Source organism: Leopardus geoffroyi, chromosome A2 (genome assembly GCF_018350155.1).
Source record: "Leopardus geoffroyi isolate Oge1 chromosome A2, O.geoffroyi_Oge1_pat1.0, whole genome shotgun sequence".
Classification (NCBI taxonomy): domain Eukaryota; kingdom Metazoa; phylum Chordata; class Mammalia; order Carnivora; family Felidae; genus Leopardus; species Leopardus geoffroyi.
The window spans coordinates 39097511-39119661 of record NC_059331.1 but is presented as its reverse complement, the minus strand read 5'-3'; the positions used below and the strand labels follow the sequence as shown (position 1 = coordinate 39119661).

The 22151-nt window shown below is 48.0% G+C and overlaps 1 protein-coding gene across 3 annotated transcripts in view; it reads left to right on the top strand.

The window, feature by feature from the left end:
• Positions 1 to 891: 891 nt before the first annotated feature.
• The window catches only part of EIF4E3 (eukaryotic translation initiation factor 4E family member 3), a 225169-nt gene continuing 203909 nt past the window's right edge, over positions 892 to 22151 (top strand). For 2 of the 3 annotated variants that reach the window (XM_045493555.1, XM_045493554.1), the window contains exons 1-2: positions 892 to 1139; positions 16069 to 16141. In XM_045493555.1, the coding sequence (XP_045349511.1) occupies positions 967 to 1139; positions 16069 to 16141 (246 nt within the window). In that variant the 5' untranslated portion in view covers positions 892 to 966. The remainder of the gene's footprint in view (positions 1140 to 16068; positions 16142 to 22151) is intronic. The other variant, XM_045493557.1, reaches the window with a different exon arrangement.

The following is a 22151-nucleotide window of genomic DNA, read 5'->3' as shown; positions in this document are numbered from 1 at the left end:
GGTTTCCTTCTTTGAAGGTGCTTTGGGGCCAATCTGGAGAACTTAGACTGACTCTGAGAACCTTTGTTTGAAGTTGGCCAGCCTTTGGGCCAGACTTGGTGCCTGACTATAGACATATGGTGGCCCCAGAAAGGCTGAGCTGGGAGCTCTGTTCCCTTAAAATTAGCTGAGTTGGGAAACATGCACACCAGGAAGAATACAGAACCGACCTATCACCACCTCATGCCCAAGTCAGAGGTTCCTGCCTTGTGTCTGCCCGGCCTCTCTTCCTGCACTCTTGGGCATTCCACTTTCTTTATCCACTTGGCCAGTGGTTCCCCTTGCCATCTATCTGTCACATCCAACTGTGCTTCCATCTGCCCTTCCATCGCTCCATCCTCCTCCAACCATCTGCCAGCTTTCCCACCCATCCTTCAGACTGCTGGTATTTCTACGCACCCCTCTTCGCCTCCCTACATGTGCGTCTGAAACTCCATCCACTGGTCCGTCTGTCCGTCCATCCCTCCATCTTTCCGGAGCCCGCCCATCCATCTCTCCGGCCCCCTGTCTGGCTGCAGAGTGAGCCCTCTCCTTGACCGGTCCTCTGTTCCCAGACCCCCAGAGTCCGCTAATCCATACCCGGTCGCAGCTCTGCCCTCCCGCAGGCCGGTCTGCCGTCGGTCTCCCCCGCCCCCCCCAACCCCCCGCCCCCGCCCCCGCCCCCGCCGCGGGATGCAGGCCGGTGCCAAATGGGCCCCGCAGCCCGCAGCGGGCCGGCCGGCTTCGGTCTGGCGGCCGGGTCGTGCCGTGCCCCCGGCGGCAGGCGGCGCGGCTCCCAGGCCCCGGCGGGCGGCGGGTCCGGGGCGGGGCGGGGCGCGCGGGGCGGGGCCGGGCGGCCGCGGCGGGGCGGGCGGGGGCCGGGGTGACTCAGCCGCCGCTCGCCCCGCGGTCCGCGCGTCCGCCGGCCTCGCAGGCGGGGCGGAGAAAATGGCGATGCCCCCGGCCGCCGTGCCCCCCGCCCGGGCCCGGGAGCCGCCGGGGCCCCGCGCCGCCGCCGCCGCCGCCGCCGCGCCGCCGCTCGGCCTGCAGCAGCTGTCGGCGCTGCGGCCCGAGCCGGGAGAGGTCCCGCTGCACTCGCCCTGGACCTTCTGGCTCGACAGGTGAGGGGGCGCGGGGCCCGCCGCGTCCGGCCCCGGCCCCGCGGCCGCCGCCGTGCGCCCGCCCGGCCCGCGCCGCCGCTTTGTCTCGGCGCGGCCCCCCGGCCCCGCTCGGCGGCCGCCCGCGCCCCCAGGGCTCGCGCAGAGCCGGGTCGGGAGCCCGGGGCTGGGCCGGGGCGAGCGAATGTTGGGCGGCCTCGGCTTCGCCCGGAAGGGCACAGGCGCAGCCCCAAAAGTTTCGGCAGCACTTTCCCCCCCCCCCCCCCTTTCTTCCCCGCAAAGGAAGCGTGCCGGCGGGCGGCCGCCCTGGCCGGGCCCTGGGAGATGACCCGGTCGGGGGTCGTCGGGTCCCCGCCGTAAAGTGGGGAGAGCGGCGCTGTCCTGGTTGCCCCCGCGGCGCTCCGGGGGAGCTCGGGACCCGACCTCCGTGGTGACAGCGCTCGGGAAAGCGGACCGGCCGGCCCCCTGGGAAGTGTGCCGGGGTGGCGCGGATCGCGGCCCAGCGGGGGCCTGCACCCCGCGCCCCACCGAAACCCGCCGACACCGCTTTGCGTTCTTGTTCAAACCCTGGGCAGGTCCTTCCTGACCACTTGCGGTGCAGCCACGCGCCTTCTAGGCGCTGGGAATTCAACGGTGAGCAATACCTCACCTAGTCAGTAAAGCGGGGACAATTATGGCTCTCTCGGGGGACGGCTTAGGTGCCATCTCCTCAGAGATGCTTCCCTGACCACCGTATCCAAATTAACACACCCCAAACCTTGCAGTCATTCTGTGTTCCCCTGCTCTCGCTTATTTTGCTCTGTAATGCTTAATGCTGCCACATAGTATTCTGTATGAATCACTTTATTTTCAGTCTGTCTCAGTCCCTGGGTACTTTCTCCTCTGTTAAAAGCCAACGAGCAGGGACTTTGTCCTTGACTTTTGCTGTATCCCAGCACCTAGAACTGTACCTGGCATACAGCAGGAGCACGAGAAGTTTTTGACAAATGAATAAATTCACTAATGTGAAGCCCTTTTTGGTATCTGTCACCCAGTGGGTGCCCAACGATGACACCTCAAGGTTGTCCCAAGAGCTTATGGAAATTTTGGTGACACTGTTTCTCTGGTTAAGTGTTAGGGAGGAAGGTATATGGCTGTTTTCTGTGAAATTTACTTAATAGACCCAAGTCATGTCTTTAAAAGCCTTCCATAACATGCCTGCAAGATTTTTAAAAAGTGATAATCATCCTTTTAAGGGACATAAGTTCGTTCCTTTCTTCTTGTTGGAAATAGCACCCCTCTGTAAGAATTGAAACTCAGAGCCACTGCCTTTTCCGGGGACCCAAAGAAGTTGGGGGTGGGGTAGATTCAAGAGTCTCGTTATCTAAAACATTTTCACTTTCATTATGGGATGCTAAGAAAGCATTTTACCGTCATAACAGGAGTGATTTTGGCAAACTTTAGCAGAATGAAATTATGTGTCTGTTTTCAAAGGTGCGTTGTAACTATTGTCGTTACCTGGTATATGTTTTCAAGGTAAACCTGGATCTCTAGTCTATAATGGGGAAACTCTTGACTGGTGGAAACAGGCTTGAGGGAGTTTCTTTTTAAACAGGTCACAAATTAGCCTACTTAAAGGCACAGCATTTTAAGTATGGTCCAAGATTTTAATACTACATAACAGTAAATAACTTTCTAAGAATATCTGGGATCTTTTAGGATAAGAATGTAGTAACTTCATTGAAGACACAAACTCGAGCTGTCCTAGTCTGTATTTCTGCATTTTTGATCTCTGAAAGCCAGCAGTCAAATGAAATAGTGTCCATAGTGTCCAAATTTGTAATAGAAATAATTACATTAACTTAGAAAGTATAATTACTTCCAGCGTTCTTCATTTGAATTCATTTTGCCTGACCACTCAACCCATGGCTTTTATTGAGCTGTATTCCCTTCTCTGGGAGTCCCTTCTGTTTCTGTAGGTTGGTCTCCTTCCATGTGGGGTTGTGAACACATTATGTTCTAGAAGTTCATTTGTAACCATTCCTCCCTAGGGAAACAGGATTCTATAGAGAGTAGTGATGTTCTCAGGAGAGCCTTCCAAAGCAACCTTCACCCCCGCATAGCTGATGTCCGCCACTGAGGGCATCAGTATTGAGTTCCACAGCACGTAGAGGCCTCCTTCCACATAAGACTATCCTTTGGCACCTACTACCTACTTGTCCCTTTCAGCCTACTGTGTGGCCGTGGACAAGTGATCTAGTCACTCTAAATGCTCAGTTTCATTGTTTGTAAAATGGGAATAATCATAGACTATATCTCATGGGGGCTGTTCTAGGGATTATTGGATGAGCATAAAATACTCACATGCGTGCCTGGCATAGAATAAGTGTTTAATAAATGCTGACAACACTGTTACCTGAAGCTCCAAAATTACCACCTCCCCCCCCCCCACCCCCGACCACACACACTAATAGTCCCTGGATGGAGCACCCTGTCTGAACTCAGTGCTAGGAGGCCAGCAACCTGAACTCATTTCCCCCCATGAATGAATGGGAGAGTCCCTTAGTAGAGTTAGTTGCATTTTCAATAGTAATTTCCAGTAAGTCCTTAGTTGTTGTTGTTGTTGTTTTAAATTAGATGGTATGGCTAAGAATTCAAGCATATGGGGGTATAATTTTGGTTGGGGATATAGGATGGAGACTTTTCCTCCTCTTTTCTGGGTATTTAAAGCCGCATCCTGTCTTGATCTTAGAGGCTACTCTTGGTTGCATGTCTCTCTCTGAGTGCTTTGTTTTCATCTCGTGGTGACCCCCTTTCCTCTGAGTATTGTCCATGGGACTCAGTCCTCTGGCCTCTTGTCCCCATCCACACCACACCAGTGATGCCGTTCAGTCACAAGGCTTTTAGTTCCATCACTTTGCTGGTGATTCCCACAGTTTTACACGTGTGCATCCGTCTCCTTCTCTCTGTCTCCGTCTGATACACATGTGAACTCGACACAGGTCAAACCACCTCTTCAGTTTCTCTCCCCAATTTGTCTTCCTCCATGTGTCCCATCTCAGATAAGAGCAGTTGACGGTGAGTCCATCCTTCCAGGTGCTCAGCCCCCAACTCTTGGAGACCTCTGTGACTCTCCCTTCCTTTTCTTCTCCTGTTCCTTCTCCCTCCCCTACATCCACTCTCAGCAGATGCTGTTGATTCTACCATCCAAATGTATCCAGCATCCAATGCATTCTCTCCACCCGCATCCTCAACCCTGAGCCACACCACCTCTCTCACCTGGGCCATTGCAGGAGCGTGCTGACTATTTTCCCTGCTTCTACCCTGGCCCCCTACAGTCCCTTCCCATCCCAGCAGCTGAAGTGGTCCCTGTAATACCTAAGTGAAGACCTTTCCCTTCTCTGCTCTCCTTTTTACTCAGAGCAAAAGGCAAAGTACCTACAATAGTCTTTGAGACGCTCTAGCATTTCCCGTCCCCACCCACTATACCTTCCCCCTCCCTCCCCCACCCTCGTCTCCCTCTCACTCTTTCTCCTACCCTTCTAGGTCTTTCTCTATCATCCCAAGCATGGGCCTTTGCCACCAGCAGCCCCTCTTGCCTGGAATGCCCTTCCCTCACTCACCTGCTAGGACTGGGCTTTCCTCTCCTTTTGGTCTCTGCTCACGTGTCATCTTCTCAGCAGGGCCTTCCTTAACCACTGATGCAAAATGGCGCACACATCCTGACACACACTTCCCGTGCCCCTGACCCTCCTTTGTTTTTTCCATAGGAGCCTGCGTTTGCAGGTCTCCTCTCCCTGGAATGTCGGCTTCCCAGAGTCCTTTCTGCATCATCCTGCCCTCAGCTCCTGGATCAGCACCTGGTACCAGCCACCCTACCCTGAATAGTTCGGGGTTGTGGGATTATACCCCTGGTGACTTCCCCTTCTCTGTCATGGTGGTTCATACGATTCTGATGACCATCTATAAATCTGCCTCCCTAGCCCTGACCTCTCTCCTGAGTTCTGGACACCCAGTCTACCACATGCTGCTTAGCAATACCACCATCTGACACATTTTTCAGAGTCGGAAGTTCCGTTTGTTCCTTGACTCCTCTCTCAAGTACACTACTCCATCCAGTTCTGTGCTTCCAATGGCTGGTCCCCTGTTGGAAGTCTAATCCGGCCCCTCCCCTCCATGTCCGTGCCTCTGCAGGGCCTGGTGCTCTCTAGCCCCAGGTACGTGCTAGCCTGCCTGCCCCCAAGCTCTTCCCTTCTCCCAGCACCCCCCTACCTGGGCTTCCAGGCTTAGCCTTCTACACTGTACCTGGTCTTGCCACTCCAAACCCCTACCTTTTCACCTGTGCCACAGCAGCGGATTGTGACTCCCATCTGTCACCACCTCAGGGTGCCTCTGTTGTGGGCTTGTGTGCTCCTAGCAGGTGGGATTCTGGATCGCCACCCTCCTTTGACTAGAGCAGCTCTGATTGGTTTTGTTGGTGGTGGTTTATTTTAGAAACTGGCCACTCTAATTTGAAGAAAGCATTCCTCAGGTTAAAAACAAAAACAAAACCTAAAACCTGCATGTTGCAGGTTATAAACGTCTACATTGCTGTTTTTAACGTGAAACCCACCTTGTTTTTAGCGTCATCCCCTGTATCTCCCCAACTCCGAAACACCACTCTCTATGCGTCTCCCTGGACCCAGCGTGTTGTCTCTCTGGTAACCGTGGACTTGACAGCCTCTGATCTTTGTCTCATGATGTTCCTTCAGGTTGGGATGCCTCTCTCCCCTTTGTCTACCTGAAAGGCTGCCATGCATCCTTTAAGGCCTTGCAAAGATGCCAACTCTGTAATTGTCCTTAACTAGCCCTTGGCCTAGGCAGGATTCATCCCACCACCTCCTTTGTGCACCTGCAGCATTTTTTACAGGCCACTATTTATATTAAGAATTATTGATTGCTTCTCGGTCCCTTCTTCTTGACCATGAGACTTGGACTGCCTCATGTCTGGCTCCCTAGGAGTGGATATGACAGTGCACATAGTAGGTGCTTAGGGAGTATTTGTGTGCTTGTGTCTTTAGTCACAAAGGTAGGCCAGTCACGTGAACCTCCCACCAACCCACCCCATCGGGGTTTCCCTCCACCCAACCAGTGTTTTTCACACTGTCATCCCTCTCCACTTACATCTGAACCACCTGGCTGTGCCTCTTAAAATAGAGGCTCCCAACCCCGCCCAGGACCTGCTCTTTCAGACCCCTGAGATGGAATGCACATTTGTGACAAATGCCTTACCCATCACACGTGAAGAATCACTGCTCTGTTTATGGATGCGGCTAACTGAGCATATCATTTGCCCATCCCCGTTCCCACCGTTAACAGTACATGCACAGTGACAGCATGGTTCTGGGCCTCCCGGAAGGGACGTCTTTTGTACCACATGCTTCCTTAGCATCAGTAGAGAGTTCCAGGAGGTACCAGAGGGAGCCCCCTTTCACGGTGTGGGGCTTTCACATGCATTCCAATGGTGGGCTCCATAATAACAAATCTGATATGGGGACGAGGCCATGCTTGTTGGAGAGGATCTCAATACCATCCTTGTTCATAGAGTGGCCTTTTGGGACCAGGCGAGGGTAGAAGACTGCGTGGAAGGCCATAGCTGACAGGGACAGAGTGACTGGCATCTCGACTTTTCCTTTCCTGTTTTCATTTTTGCCTTTCTGAACCCACAGTCTCTCTTATTGTCCCAGGATTTTATTTTCTGGAAGGGGCAAAGGGTCTCCAGGGAGCTCAGGTGGGGAAAGGCTCTGAAGGAGGGGCTCACAACCTCAGTCTTTGGGTCATTGGTTCCTTCCCACAGGTAGGCCTGAAGGCTCTAAACATTCTCACCCAGGAAAGTTATAAGCCCTTCCCTGGCACTAGCTGCTTAAAAAGTGTATTTTCCTTCTTTTGTTATTACAGATGCCATTTCCTTATTTCCAAACCTGAGACAGCTCGCAGGACGTCAGTGGTCTGGCATGGTGACAGTCCAAAACCTGGCCCTAGTGCTCCTGTCACCTCTGACACTGTCACACTTCTCTCCCACCCAACCTCTGTGTGCTCAGGGGTTCGTTATATGCCAAGAGGGAAAGAGTTCCAGTTGCTAGTGTCCAGGAGCTTAGAGGCCAGGAATGAAAATAGATGGAAGCCTGGAAAAATAAAAATAAACGTGCCAAAATAAAGCATTTAGACTATGAAGCGTGTTTGAATGGACGCGTTATTAAATGTTCCTGATAGGCCCTGGACCATTTTTGTATGTGACTGTCAAACAGGAAGCTGGCGTGGCCGCAAGCCACAGGTGTGTTTAAAAGTGATTAAGTCGAGGGGCGCCTGGGTGGCGCAGTCGGTTAAGCGTCCGACTTCAGCCAGGTCACGATCTCGCAGTCCGTGAGTTCGAGCCCCGCGTCAGGCTCTGGGCTCATGGCTCAGAGCCTGGAGCCTGTTTCCGATTCTGTGTCTCCCTCTCTCTCTACCTCTCCCCCGTTCATGCTCTGTCTCTCTCTGTCCCAAAAATAAATAAACGTTGAAAAAAAAAAATTTTTTAAAGTGATTAAGTCGAGGGGCGCCTGGGTGGCTCGGTCGGTTAAGCGTCCAACTTCGGCTCAGGTCATGATCTCACGGTCCGTGAGTTCGAGCCCCGCGTCGGGCTCTGTGCTGACAGCTCGAAGCCTGGAGCCTGTTTCGGATTCTGTGTCTCCCTCTCTCTCTGCCCCTTCCCTGTTCATGCTCTGTCTCTCTCTGTCTCAAAAATAAATTTAAAAAAACGTTGAAAAAAATAAAAAAAATAAAAGCGATTAAGTCAAAATCGGCTTTAATGGAGTGAACGATTTAGGAGGGGTGCTCTTCATCACAGAACTGAGCCTGTCAAGAGTTTCCCTCTGACTGCTGAGCCGGATGTCAGTAAATTCAACAAGACAGGCTTTATGAGACCTATCCCTGGCTTTCAACTCTCCCTCTCTAAGGTTGTTCCCTTGGCTCAAATGAAGTGGTCACTCATACAAGGTGGTATATTGTCAGTATTCATTTCTTTCACCAACCATTTATCATGTGCTTGGACATTGGGTGTGTGCATACGTTATGTGGATATATTGTACCGTTTGCAAAATTTCACATCTTTTTCCACTCTAGCTTGTCAGTATTAATTCCTGTGTACTCTGTTGGGCTAGGTGCTGCCCTGGGTGCCGTACGTAATTACCCACAAGGTTCTCACAATGTTGCAGTAGGATGTGTCAGCAACATTTTACAGATGAGAAAGTTGAGGCCCAGAGAAGCACCTTGACTAAGGTTACCCAGCCAGTACAAAATGGAAACAGGATTTGAACTCAGGACTGTGTGTGACCCCAAGCACTGGTGTCCCTACCCCTGTTGAACACCACTTCCTTGTGAACATGAACAATGAACGGGACACAATTCTTCCACATCTCGTATCCCGAAATAAGGAAGCTAGGTAGGACTTGAGAGGCCATCTGGTCCTCCCACTTAATTTCACAAACGAAGAAACCAAGCTCCTGTTTCATGGGGAAAAAATGAAGCCAAGGACTCCCTGCTTCAGAATTTGCAAAGAAGAGAGCCTTGCCTCAAATCCAGATTTAAGAGCTTGTGTCGGATTGTCCTTCACATTTAACGACAGCCTCATCTTGATCATCTCTTTGGGTGACGACAAAAAATGCATCTGTGGGAAGAGGGATTTTATGTGTTTTTGATGATGCTATCTGTAGTTCATTAGCTTTTACTTCCCAAGTTGTTAGCATTTCTTACGGTGACTTAATTTAGATGACACAGGCCAGCACATCTCAAACTTCAATATATATACAAATCCCATAGGACTCAGCAGGTGTCTAATGGGCCTGGAGATGCTGTCATTCTAACAAGCTCCCAAGCAACACCGCCAGTTAACTGACCACTGCTTTGGCAAGGATGCAGGCAGGATTTGGGGAAACCTTTCCAGGATCTTTTCTTTCTAAGAAGCATCTCCAGGTGTCCAGGTCACTGGTAAGTGGTGCTGTGGCCTGCTAAGAGCTAGCCAGGTAATGGGCGAAGATCTTTGCCTGGAGTATTCGCAAGGGCTTCTGTCTCCATGAATTATTCATGAGCCTTACCTGTAGCAACCGCATCTTTAAGGGTGGGGTTGAATGGAGAAGGTACATTTGTATTGCAGGGAAGTAAACTGAGGATTGCAAGTTGCAGGAGGGTTGAGACTGCTTGGTGCAGAGTTGTATTCATGCCACCAAGCAGAGGATGGGTCAGGTAGTACGTGATCACTTCAGGCTCGTGGGAAAGAGCGAGGTTGCCAGCCATCCATGGTTCAAGTCCCAGCTCTGCCACCAGCCAACTCTGTGCCTTTGGCCAAGTCACCACCCTCAAACTTAGTTTGCTTTTCTGCAAAGTGGGTTTGCAACCACTGTTTACCTCATGATGTTTTAATGAGGATGAAATGAGATAATGCATGCACATAACACGTGATACATGGCCTTTTCAAGTATTGGGGGCTCAGTAAGTATTTTTGGAATAAGAGAGAGGATAAAACGCCTTGGAGCATTTCAGACTTAAATTGAACTGGAAGGGTTCTGTCTTGTGAAATTCTCAGGGACCTGCTTTAATGAATCGATAAAGATGATTTGTAAGTAACACATTAGCTTTTTGCATGTAAATGGTGCTTAGGTGTCTGTAAACCATTTAGGTAGAACTGTTGGTCCAAACTTATGGGGCTTCCTGCCTTCTCCTAACTCCCCAAATGAAAAGAAATTTTACATAAAGAGTCTTAAGATGCATTTCCTGTTATTCTGTTATGCAGTTGAAGACACACAGGAGTAATATAAAGCTGGATTTGCGAGTTTGCGGTGTAAGTAACATTAATAGTTCCCCTGACGTCTTTACACAAATCACCTACTTGGCAGACCTCGAAGGACCCCCTCTCACTTCTGCCCTAAACCATCACAGCTTCTCAGTTAGCCAACTCAGAGTGGAAACAGCCCTCAGGGTAGCTCTGGCCTTAATCCCGGAGACACTGGCACCCGATGGGCTTTCTTTTCTGAAGAAGGAATACAGGAGTTTCTCAGCTGTGTGTGTAACTCTCACAGACTTGGGATTCTTGCTGGCTGCCCCACAGATTAGAAAACGTACTCAGTATCTCTCAGTTCTAATTGCATGCTCATCGGTTCCTGTTTTTCTGCCCCTGATGGTGATGATGATGATGGTGATGTTAGCCACAGTTGCATACTAAATGCCACATGCTGGGTAAATGCTTTAAATAGAATTGGTCATGTCATCTAAGTGACAAAGCAATGGGTGATAGAAACCATCTTCTCAGAAGCAGGAAGTGAGGGTCAGAGAGGGTCAGGCTTATCACCCAGCTGGAAGGTGGCTGAGCTGGGACTTGAACTCAAGTCCATTCATTCTAAAGATGATCCTCTTAGCCCCTCTGCTTTCCTGCCTGTGTTTCTTATTTGGTAAAGTATCTTCTTCTCATGTTCAGCCCCAGAAAATGATGACCGGTACATGTGTTCTTACTGAATTGTGTCCCTTATATCACATTTTTGGATATTGTTATTGCCAGGGATTCTGGTAGCATCCATCCCAGCTCTGCGTCTCCACATCTGCCCCCTCCCTGCAGTGTGGCCAGATGGATGTTGGCAGGGGGATGACAGTCCGGAGCAGGTGGTGGGTCCAAGAAGGGAGTAGGTAGTCTAAAAAGAGATGAGAGAGGGATTTGCTGTTAAGAGGCCATGTGTAACCACCCATGACGGCAGTGACTGGTTTTTACTGGGAGCCATCCTTGTTTAAGAGGAAGATCATGGGCATGAGAGCTAGACAGATCAGGGAAAGAACCCAGATTTGCTACTTAAAAAGACTCACTGAGCCTCAGTTTCCTAATTAATAAAGTGGGGATGATGACACCAACCTGACCGTGTTACTAAAGGATTGGAGACAGTAGAAGCCAGACCCTCTCATATGACACGTGCTCAATAAAAGGAGGCCATTATTACATTAATATCATTAAATCAGAGGGAACACTCTTGGTGAACACTTCAAACTCCTTAATGTGATCCATCTAGGGGGCATTTATTGTTCTACTCCTGTGTTCTCAGCTGCAGCTGTATACCTCAAAAAGGGGGCATAGAAGTCAGAGAATGTGAAAATAGGTTCTGAGTCCCTGGTTCTGTGATTTCCCACCCCTCTGGCTGTGTGTCCTTCTAGGAAGGGTCATCGTCGACAAGCATATTCCTTTCATGGCTTTCTCTCCCACCTCATCCCTCCTTGGCAAAGAAAAGAGATCATTATTTCTTTGGCTTCAGGAATCTGGGGAGTTCAGAAAGCAGGGGTGCCAGTTCGAGAACGTAAACTTCATGAGGATGGGTCTTTGTGTAGAGTGATCACAACTGTGTCCCCATCAGCTAAAAGAGATGTGCAGTGAATCTTTGTTAACTAAATAAATTATAAATCCTCTGAGACTCTGTTACATGTTTCTGACAGAGGTTCTCAGCATGGACTCTGTTGACATTTTGGACTAGATAATCCATCGTTGGGGGTGAGGTGGATGTCCTGTGCCCTCTGGGAGGCTCCACAATTGCCCTGACTTCTACCTACTAGATGCCAGTAGCATCCCCCTCAATTGTGACAGTTGGACATGCCTCCAAATATTGCCACGTGTCCCCTGGGGGGGGGGGCACACAACATCACACCCAGATGAGTACCTTCTTTGGTCTGCAGAGTGAGGGTTTGCTGAGGGTTCTGTTGAGAGGTTTGGGTTTGTAACATGAATGAAATACAAAGGTTTGTTAAAGATACGAGAATATACTGTGTATGTGAGATAAGTAATAGTGTGTCTTTGATTTACCTCCGGGGCAAACATTTATCTTCCAGCCGGCACAAGTCTCTTTCAGAGTCACGGGGAGGAGGGGTGCAGGGCGGTCAGCTGCCAGGCCTGCAGCTCTGCCCTGAGCCACCCGCATTGCTACTTTAAGAAACAGTAACAGTAGACGATGCAGCTTCTGGTTCAACTTTGAACCGGCAAGTCAAGTACAGGCTGACCTGTTTACAAGGCAGATTATTTTAAAATCTCAGCTTGCTTATTACCCTTTTAAAATTGATTCTGTGGATATGACGCGGTTTTGCTTGTTAAAGATGTCCCAGGTCAGGCGTGAGGATTAGGCATAGTGGTGTTTTTCAGTGACCGTCGCAATCAGATTTGGCTCACAGAAGAATACCTTTCCTTCGCTGGCCAAGCCAACCACTTTCTACTGTCAGGAATTCTGACAACACTGTTTCGTTACTTTGAAACCTGGATATTCAGAAGACACTCCGGCAGCAAGAGGAAACCTTGAAGATCACAGAATCCAACCTTCTCCATTAAGAAATTAGGAAACCGAAGCTGATATTTTTCCTTAAAATGCCAGTACATCAGCATCACGAAATGTTAATCAGAAGACACCTGTCACTGAGAGTAATCCTGTTGGTTTGTGTGAGAACTTTCTCTGCTCTACTGGAAAGACTCTTCCCACAAAGCTGGGTGGCAGGGATTCAGTGCTGTGATGGAGGTGGAATGGTTAGGACCGGCAGGAGTGCAGTGCAGGGGAATGGTGGGCGCACGGGCGGGAGTGCAGTGTGAGCAGAAGGGTGGGGGCACGGGCGGGAGTGCAGTGCAGGGGGAAGGGTTGGCGCACTGGCTCGAGTGCAGTGCAAGTGGAATGGTTGGTGCAACTGCAGGAGTGCAGTGCAGGGGGAATGTTTGGAACACTAGGAGGAGTGCAGTGCAGGGGAAACGGGGAATTGTTACTACATTGGCAGGAATGCAGTGCAGGGGGAAGGATTGGCGCACCGGAGGTATTGCAGTGCAGGGTGAGGGTGGGTGCCCTGGTGGGACTGCAGTGAAGGGGGAAGGGTTGGCGCACGGGCGAGAGTGCAGTACAGGCGGAAGTGTGGGCGCATGGGTGGGAGTGCAGTGAGGGCAGAAGTGCTTTGCAGGGGGAAGGGTGGGCGTACGGAGGGGGGGCACTACTGGGGGAGGGTGGGTGCAGTGGTGGGTGTGTAGTGCCGGGGGAAGGGTGGGCGCAGTGGTGGGAGTGCAGTGCAGGTGGAATGGTTGGCGCACTGGCAGGAGTTCGTTGCAGGGAAATTGTTAGCACCCTGGCAGGAGTGCAATGCAGGGGAATGGTTGGTGCGTCTGCAGGAGTGTAGTGCAGGGCAAAAGGTTGGCACAATGGCTGGAGGGCAGTGCAGGGGGAAGTGTTGACACAGCAGCAGGAGTGCAGAGTAGGGGAATGGTTAGCACACTGGAAGGAGTGCAGCACACCATCAGGAGTGCAGTGCAGAGGGTAGGGTTGGCACACTGGCACGAGTGCCATGCAAGGGCAATGGTTGGCACACTAGCAGGAATGCAGTGCTGGAGAATTATTAGCACACTGGCAGGAGTGTAGTGCAGGGGGGATGGTTAGCACACTGGTAAGAGTCAGTGCTGGGGGAATGTTTAGAACACTAGCAGGAGTGCAGTGCAGGGGAGTCGTTTGCACACTGACAGGTATGCACTTCAGGGGGAATGGTTGGGGCACATGCAGGAGTGTAGCGCATGGTGAGTGGATAGCACGCCAGCAGGAGTGCAGTGCAGGGGGAATGGTTAGCGCACTAGTAGGAGTGTCCTCACACACTAGCTCCTGATAATATTATCTGACCCAGACGGAGTTGCCTTGTTGTCGTACTCAAGAGCCCTTTCTGGACCCTGGAAACTAGATTTCTTTATAAGACTTAGACAGTGAAACTGAGGGACCCTGAATGATTTTGTATGGTTGTCTCCTATACTAGAATGCAACTAAAAGACCACACTGTGGATACAGAGGCATTTAAAAAGAGGCATATAAAGGAAATATTCCTCAGTGGCTTTTTCCAGGTAAACAGTATTACCTTCGCATTGTATTAAGTTGACCTAATGTCTGAGGTGAATTTTCCAGTTATACTCCTTCTGCACAGTTAAAAAATTGAAGTGTGATTTAAGAAATAGTAAAAATTTGAAACATACCGTTTTTAAAAAGAAGGAAAGACAAAGTACATTTCCTTCCTTTGAATCCTAACCTGTCTCCCACCCTGTTAGGGAAGGAGCCCTGTATATACTCTCCTATGTGCTTTGGGTAATCCAGGGATATATCCTGCTGGGCATATTTGGTGGAGAGGTCAGCTAAACTTTTCAAGTGAAAAGAAGTAGACATTGGAATAAATGCCAGTAGGTTTTCATATAAAAGTAATAGATTTTCTCGTGTGAAAATCTATCCAGAAAAGGTTCAAGGTCTGTCTCGGTTTTTTTGTTCAATCTTTTTATAATTTAAGCCAAAAGCAGCAGAACAACCTGCATTAAATAGTAAATTAGTATTTATCCAAGTCAAGGCAGTCTCTGTGGGCTGATGGATTGATTGATCTGGGGCCCAGTCACTGTCAGAGTTAGGTGTTGATTGAATACCTCACTGTTCACCACACTCTTCAACATAGTTATTTTAGCCTTCAGGTCTGGCAAGAAAATGCAATCATGTTGGTTATTGCTTTAAAAAAATGTCCGGCATATTTATAAACAACTAGAAAAGAGTCGTAAACACTTGGGTTAGATTTATTTATCAGATTTCACCTACTTAACATGGTCCTTTGTTTGCCTGTAAACTGGTACATAATTGTTCTTCCTTAGTGACCTTCAAACAAGGGAATTGTATTCAGAAATAATTTTTTTTCTATTCCAGTTAGATACCAGAGAGCATTTACTGGCCCATAGTTCCAGAATTATACTCTGTAGAACCCTGCCACTCATACCTCATGGCCCGCCCTACACCTGGGCATGATCCTTTCTTTGCTGTCCTCTCTGCCTCTGTGCTCTGTGAGTTTTGTGTGTGTCTCAAGCGTGCAGTGGCTTCACAGCTCTCCAGAAAGTGCAATGCCTTCAGGTTCCATGGGAGCTGTGTCTCTGCAAGTGGCCAGTAAAGATCATTTTTTACAGATGCCCGATCCTAGTGGGTCAACCGTGAGCCAGCATGTTCTCCTCTCAGCAAACCCCATTTCTCACCTCACAACCAGACATGGGGCTTTCAAGCTTTACTTGAGGGGTGAGATTTCATCTTCGGCCTGACATACCTGAATCCCAACGGTCTTGAGCAAGAACTGGTAATTCAGTGTAGGGAGAAAGAAAAGGTGGCAGGAACTGAGAGTCTTAGCTTCTAAGGTTTGATGAGACGGAGTCATGTTGCCCCCAGTCCCAGGAAATGGTGCCGGATTTCTCTGGTGAATAAACCTGTAGTATGTTGCCATCTAGTGGAACATATGGCAAACTAAAGATTAATGTATTCTGACCGCAGAGTTCCCCAGAGCTAATTAAATCAGCCCGAGAAAGTAACTGAAAGAATTTTTCTAAAAGGAAGTGTTTTGGAAATGTATGCAAATTTCAGGTGAAACTACAGTTGACTTTTAGTGATGGTGTTTTCTTAAAGTTGCCAAAAGGTTGCTCTGTTTCTTAAAGAGTTTGTGAATATTTACCACCGGGGAACTGACAAGTTTTTCAAACCTGTATCCCGGCAATGATCCTGCAATTTACCTGTCACCTACCTGCACAGTAGGCATCGTTTCTTTTCCACAGTCCTAGCAAAAGGTTTGGTTGTGACAAGGCGATTTTAGTGCTTTTTAAAATGTGGTTTTTTTGAAGTTTCCAATGTTTTTTAAAATACGTTTCCTTTAAAAAAAAATTGTTTTTAATTAAGTTTCCACAGAATAAACATGCTTACATTTAGGAGAAGCAAACACATGACTTCACAAAGTAGGAATTTCACATCTTGAATTCTAAAGAACATCCCAGAAAATGCCCGATTCTGTGGTTTCAGACCTAATTTGTGCAAAGACCTGCAGACTTCTTTCAGGAACATTGACTACTTGTTTCTCTTGTTTCTTGGCTCTTTTGCTTTTGTTCGCTCAGATCCCTCCCTGGTGCCACAGCAGCTGAGTGTGCCTCGAACCTGAAGAAAATCTACACGGTGCAGACAGTCCAGGTAAGACGTCCAGGAAGTGGACGTCCCAGGTGAACGTGCTGTATGTTGGACCTCTAATCCTCCAACCTGAAACGGCTGCCGTGCTGGCCGTCCCCACCCAGGGTTCTGACATCGGGTGTCAACTCTCAGGTCCAAGTTGGTAGAGCCGCGCTCAGCTATGTGTAACCCAGAGGCTGGCCCAGCGCATGTCCAAGTGGCCTGCTCTTCTCTTGGTGACCTGCTGAAACTTAGTTCCTACCTAAATCCTTCACAGACCCTCAGGGGCAGCAGGCTGTGGTGCGTCCTTACATGGATGTGTGCCCCCATTCAAATACCAGCCTGGCCACTCCCTCTCTGGGTTCTCTTACCCTTCTCTGAGAGGCAAAATCACATCCCTGCAGGGTCATCTAAGGTTATAGTCCACCTAGGAAGAGCAGGCAGGTGTGAAGCATGAAAGTAGAAGGTCTCAAGCCAGTTTCCTGCTTCCATCATCCTAAATTGGGCAAGCGTTAACCCTTTTAATTTCTGCAAACATTGGTATAATGATAGCACCTACCTCCGGCGTGGTTGGAAAGAGTGAGCAAGATAATGTTTATACCCTGCTTAGCAGAATACCTGATACATGGTAGGTTCTCAACACATATAAGCTTAGATCTGTTAGTTCTTTCTCTGGCCAACTCTTATGAAGAAAATTTCCAAAAACCCTGGTTTATTTAGTTGAGCATATTTCCATTTTCTTCAAAAGCAAAGTCTATCAAGTTTATCCCCCTTTTCGAGGTTAATATAGTGTTTTAGACAGAATAAGGATTTTGAGGCTGCTTTACTCTTGCAATGACTAGATGTCTTGAATTTTCTGGAAGGGCCAGCTTTGGAGTTTTCCTGTTGTGCCTCTAAAAACGTGTTAGCAATTCCATGAGATGGGCATCTAGATTGTGTCCCTTAGGCAGTTTCTCATACTCAAAAGTAGCACAAAGATCTTTTTTCAGACACTTTTCCCAGTATTTGGTTCAGAAAATTTGATGTGCCTGGTTCTGTGGTCCTGGGAATCTGATTTTAAGGTGTCATGCCTGGTCACTGAGCTGGGTGTAAAAACACAGCCCAGACCATAGGCCATGTCTGTTCCAATTGAGAAAATGACGTAAGCATGTGGAAGGCGAAAGAACAGAGCTGCTGTCAATAACCATGCGGTGCCAAGTACAAGCAGTGTCACAAGGCAGCACGTGGGCCCCTGTCCAGAGGGATAAGTGCTCTCATATTCCGGGAAAGGCTTCCCCTCGCTTCTTCCCTGCGGTGATGTTGCGGACTTTCGTCACCTCTTCCCTAGCAGTCGTTGTACAGATCTCAGAGCACTTGATTTTGAAGCCTGTCTCCACATGAAAGTCCATAGATCCCTTTGACTTTTTCCACCCCATGATGACGTTGGGTCATCAGAGCTCCACCTGGGATTCCAAGACAACATTGGTGAAGTCAGATCAAGGGGTCCATCTGTTTCCCTGACCCTGCATGACAACAGAACATTGGGTTGGGTTTTGGTATCTTGCAGCAAGTTAGAGCCTTCAGGGACCAATTTAAAGTACCCAGGCTGGCACATGCTGGGAAATACTTTCTTGAACACTCTGTTAGGAGATAATTTAAATTCAGTAAACGTAGATTTCGTAAGTATGCAGTTTGATAAGTTTTGACAAAGGTATGCAGACGTGTAACCATGACCCAGATCAAGATAAAAAGATTTGCATCTTTAGAAAGTTCCTCTGGGCCCTTGCATTCAGTCTTTTTCTTCTAGAACCAACCACTGTTCACATTTCTATCACCATAGGTTTGTTCTGTCTTATTGAATGTCGTATAAATGGAATAACACAGTACCATACTGTATTGTGTCTGGTTCCTTTCCCTCAGTAAATACTGAAGGATTGAATGAATTAATGAATGAATGAGAAGTTAATAAATGAACCACTTTCCTGAATCACAACTGACTGCTTGTATAAGGATCCTTTAAGCTGTAGGCCACATTCTCAATGGAGGCAAAAAATGATCCTTGGTGGGGTAAAAAAAAAAATCCCACTCTTTTTATACATAAATCAGAGATATATATACAGCACATAAACAAATATATGGCTTTGCTGTGGTATTGACCTTTCACAAGGGAGTAATTAGCACAAGGGGCTCTTTTGAGGAGGCCTGGAGAGGTGTAATAATGAAACACTGTCCTTAGTGGTCAGGAAGTTCTTTCCTATCTCTGATGCCTCTGCCCCCCTGTTTCCTCATCTGTAAGACTGAGATAATTGCAGTGCCTGCCTCCCTAAGGTTGAGGAAGGTTTTGATGAGCTTGTGTACCATTCCTGGTGGTGCTTGGCACTTAGTAAAGCCCTTGGACATTGGCAGCTTTTACTAAAGTGGTGTTGGATGCTACCTCTTGGCCTCATCAGTTGACTGGCGAGGATGTGGGTGACGGTGTAGAGCGGTCACACTGCCTGGGTTTGTATCCCGTGTCTGCTGCTTATGGGGTCGGGCAGGTTGCTTAACTTCTCTGTACCTGCTTATTCATCTTCAAGATGGGGAGAATCTTGATACTGATTGTATCATGAGGCCCTGAGAATGAAATGGCACAAGGAGGTAAAAAGCACATAGCAAGTACCTAATAATAATAATAATAATAATAATAATAATAATAATAATAAACCTCACCTGCCATTATTCACTTACTTCTGTTGGAACATCTTTTTGTAGTTTCCTCAGTCACATTTTCTGTCAGGAAACCACATAGCACTACTTGTAGATTATTTATTTCAAGGTATTATTCCCCAGATTATGCCCCTACTGACACCTCTACTCACAACAACATATTTAACCTGTCAGTAACTTTGAGGATTCCAGTCTATGAGTGTCCTAAACATTTGCGAATAGTCCTTAGTATTTAACAACTAGCTTTGGTGCCAATTTTAATTCATTTGAGGACATGCCTTGGTTCCCCTGTGTTGTTATTCTGTGATTATGTGTTGATTTTTGGACCTTCCCTCTTTCAGCACTAAAAAACTCATTCCTAATTGTGTCCTTGATTTTTCCCCATCCCTGTTGGGATGAAATATGAGAACCATGTGTTATTAGTGAGTGCTTTATATATAAGGATATAATATGTCTTTTTGTACTTTGAAGCCCTTCAGCAAATCAGAGATGTTGATGGGAGTCGGGGAGGAATGGTTATTCCCATTTATTAGCTGGAGACACTGATACTGAGAGGTTAGTGCTCCAGAACTTCTAGTGGAAACAGCCAATCTTGCCACGTCTCAGGGACTAGAACTCCCGCCCCTTCTAGTTCAATTCTTTTTCTTTCACTCTGCCCTGACTGAGAAGGTGGGGAGGCGCGTGCCTCCAGACGGTCCACTGACCCCTGCTGAGGACACTCTCACTGTAGCCAACAATAATTCTCTTTGCTTGGAGTTAAATTTATTTCCTACTTTCCTGCCTTTCTTGGAAAATTCCATTTTTCATCTAGTTGTGTTTTCCAGATGCTTATTGATTCCTTTCACTCTTTGGTAAACATTTCCAAACTTCCCACATTTCTCCTGTGTTTTTACGTCCTGAATGGACACAGTACAGAATAGGACACAGCTTCTGAACACGCCTGATTTTACCTGTGAGACAATGGAGAGCTACCTGCCAAATGTGATTTGCAAGAGAGGGCTCCCTCGTCCCCACTGTCTTTTAGCTTTCCTACCACAAAACCAGCATTTCCACCCATGAAAACTCATTGCTCTACAACACTCTATCCTGTGTCGGCCGTCCGGGTTATCCCCTTCAAGATTTGGCCATACTGTGTTCCACCAGTGCCGTGTTCACCCCGGTATTTCCTAGAAGTTGGCTGAGTTTTTACTTAAATTTACATAATACAGAAACTTCATATTTCTTTGGTAGGTGGATATCCAGCATCGTTTATCCTAAACAGAAAGTCTCCATCAGAAATACATACAATCTGTTAAAATCAAGAGTGTTCCTTCTGTACCTGTGTACTGCCAGTGGTAATCAAGATATCATCCCTCATCAGAAGGTGTGGGATGGCTGTGCTCTTACGGATCAGTAGGTTAGGACGACAGATTGCCTTCCACATCACTGGGGAGCGAGGGCTGTTGCTTTCAAAAGGAGAGGTTTGGGGCGCCTGTGTGGCTCAGTCGGTTAAGCTTCCAACTCTTGATCTCAGCTCAGGTCATGTGAGCACCCTTCCCCCCCCCCCCCCCCCCACACACACACACACCATGTCTGGCTCTACGCTAACAGTGTGGGGCCTGCTTCTCTCTCTCTCCACCTCTCTCTGCTCCTCCCCTACTTGTGCTCTTGCTGTCTCTCTCTCTCTCTCTCTCTCTCTCTCTCTCTCTCATAAACTTAAAAAAACAAACAACAGGAGAGGTTTATAGGTCAGTACTGATAATGAAGGGTGATGTGAAGATTGATTCAAATTTTGAACACAAGGGCAGCCCGCAGTGGGTGGCATCCTGCAATGGAATGGCCTGGAATGAACCATTTGGGTGAAGGGAAGGGACCGAGGTAAGAAAGAGAGACACTCAGTGTCTCCGCATTGAAGACAGACAAAAGGTACTGCAGCCAGGACTGCTTCGTGGGTCTGTGGAGCACAGACTTAATTTCAGGTTAAGGCAGGTTTCTTTATCATCTAATTTATTCACCATGTGTATAATGAGATCAACATTTATAGTAACTGTCCATTTGTGCCAACATAGAACTGCAGTCAGGTGACCCATGATCCTCTCTCTCTGCTGGGGGCCCTCGTATGGGTGGGGCTGAAGGGGCAAATTAAATCTTGCAAAGAAGAGTAATTTAGTCACTTCAAATGTCAAACCTGGTCTCTGAAGGGGATCGGAATATGCCATCCCCGAAAATGCCACTTTAGCATAAGAATTATTTTGAGCTGGAGACAGTACCCTCCTGTCTGCCTAACATCAGGGCATAAATTTCCCTTTTAAGGTGGCGTAAACTTCCATTTGTAAGGGTATCCCCCTTTCTTGTCACTTGAGTCTGCATAGCCAACCTTACTCAACAGCCATCTCTACCATATATGTCCTAGTCACCTCCCCAACTTACCACTTGTCAGGAGCCCCAAACCCCTTCTCCTTTGGCCAGTCACTTTTCACAGTGTATCACCCTTCATTATAATAGTGTATAAGCTCCTGAGTCCAACCACTTTCTCTGGGCTTTCACTTACATTCTGTGAAGCCCCTGTGCACTTAAAAGTATTAACATTGACAAAGACACATATACCTGAGGGCCTTATTCAGGAAGCCAGATGCACGCGGCTCTGATGTCTTTCCCCAAGCTTTTCTGGGGGCTCTCTCCTCTCAAAGTTTGAATTCCACTTAGCTCCCCAATCCAGACTTTGCATTTTATTCAGTGACTTCCTGTGTGGTGAGAGATTGCCCTAACACCCTATCCTTTATTTTATCATCAAGCGATGACCAGACCTCCAAACTTTGGTTCTCTCTGTAAGTCAGGCCTTTTTGGAATTCAGAGCAAAACCCCTTGCTCTATCAAGTGCCCAGCTCTTGCCAATCAGAAGCACTTGGCTTTCAGCCTGTTGTGTCTGCTGTCAGTTAAAAATGTTCTCTAAGTTCTTCAGTTGTCTTCTTTGTTCTGGATTCTTTCTGCCTTCCTCACAAATATCGTTGATCCAGTTGGTGGGAAGCAAGCTCCAGACAACTAGAAATTCATTCCTAATAAAGGAAAATATTTGCATATTATTTTCAAAAAATACTCTTCTGTGGTACCTGGGTGGCTCAGTTGGTTAAGCGTCCAGGTCCTGATTTCGGCTCAGGTCATGGTATCAGGGTCCTGACTTCATACCCTTTGCTAATAGCATGGAATCTCTCTCTCCCTCTCTTTCTGCCCCTGCCTCCTCTCAAAATAATTAAATGAACTTAAAAAACTGCTCTCCTGCTTCATATGCTATGGCCCTTAAGAGAAATTCTGAATTTTGTCTTTTTGGGGGGAGGGGGTATAATTTGCTGGGCGTTTTTGTTTTGTCTTA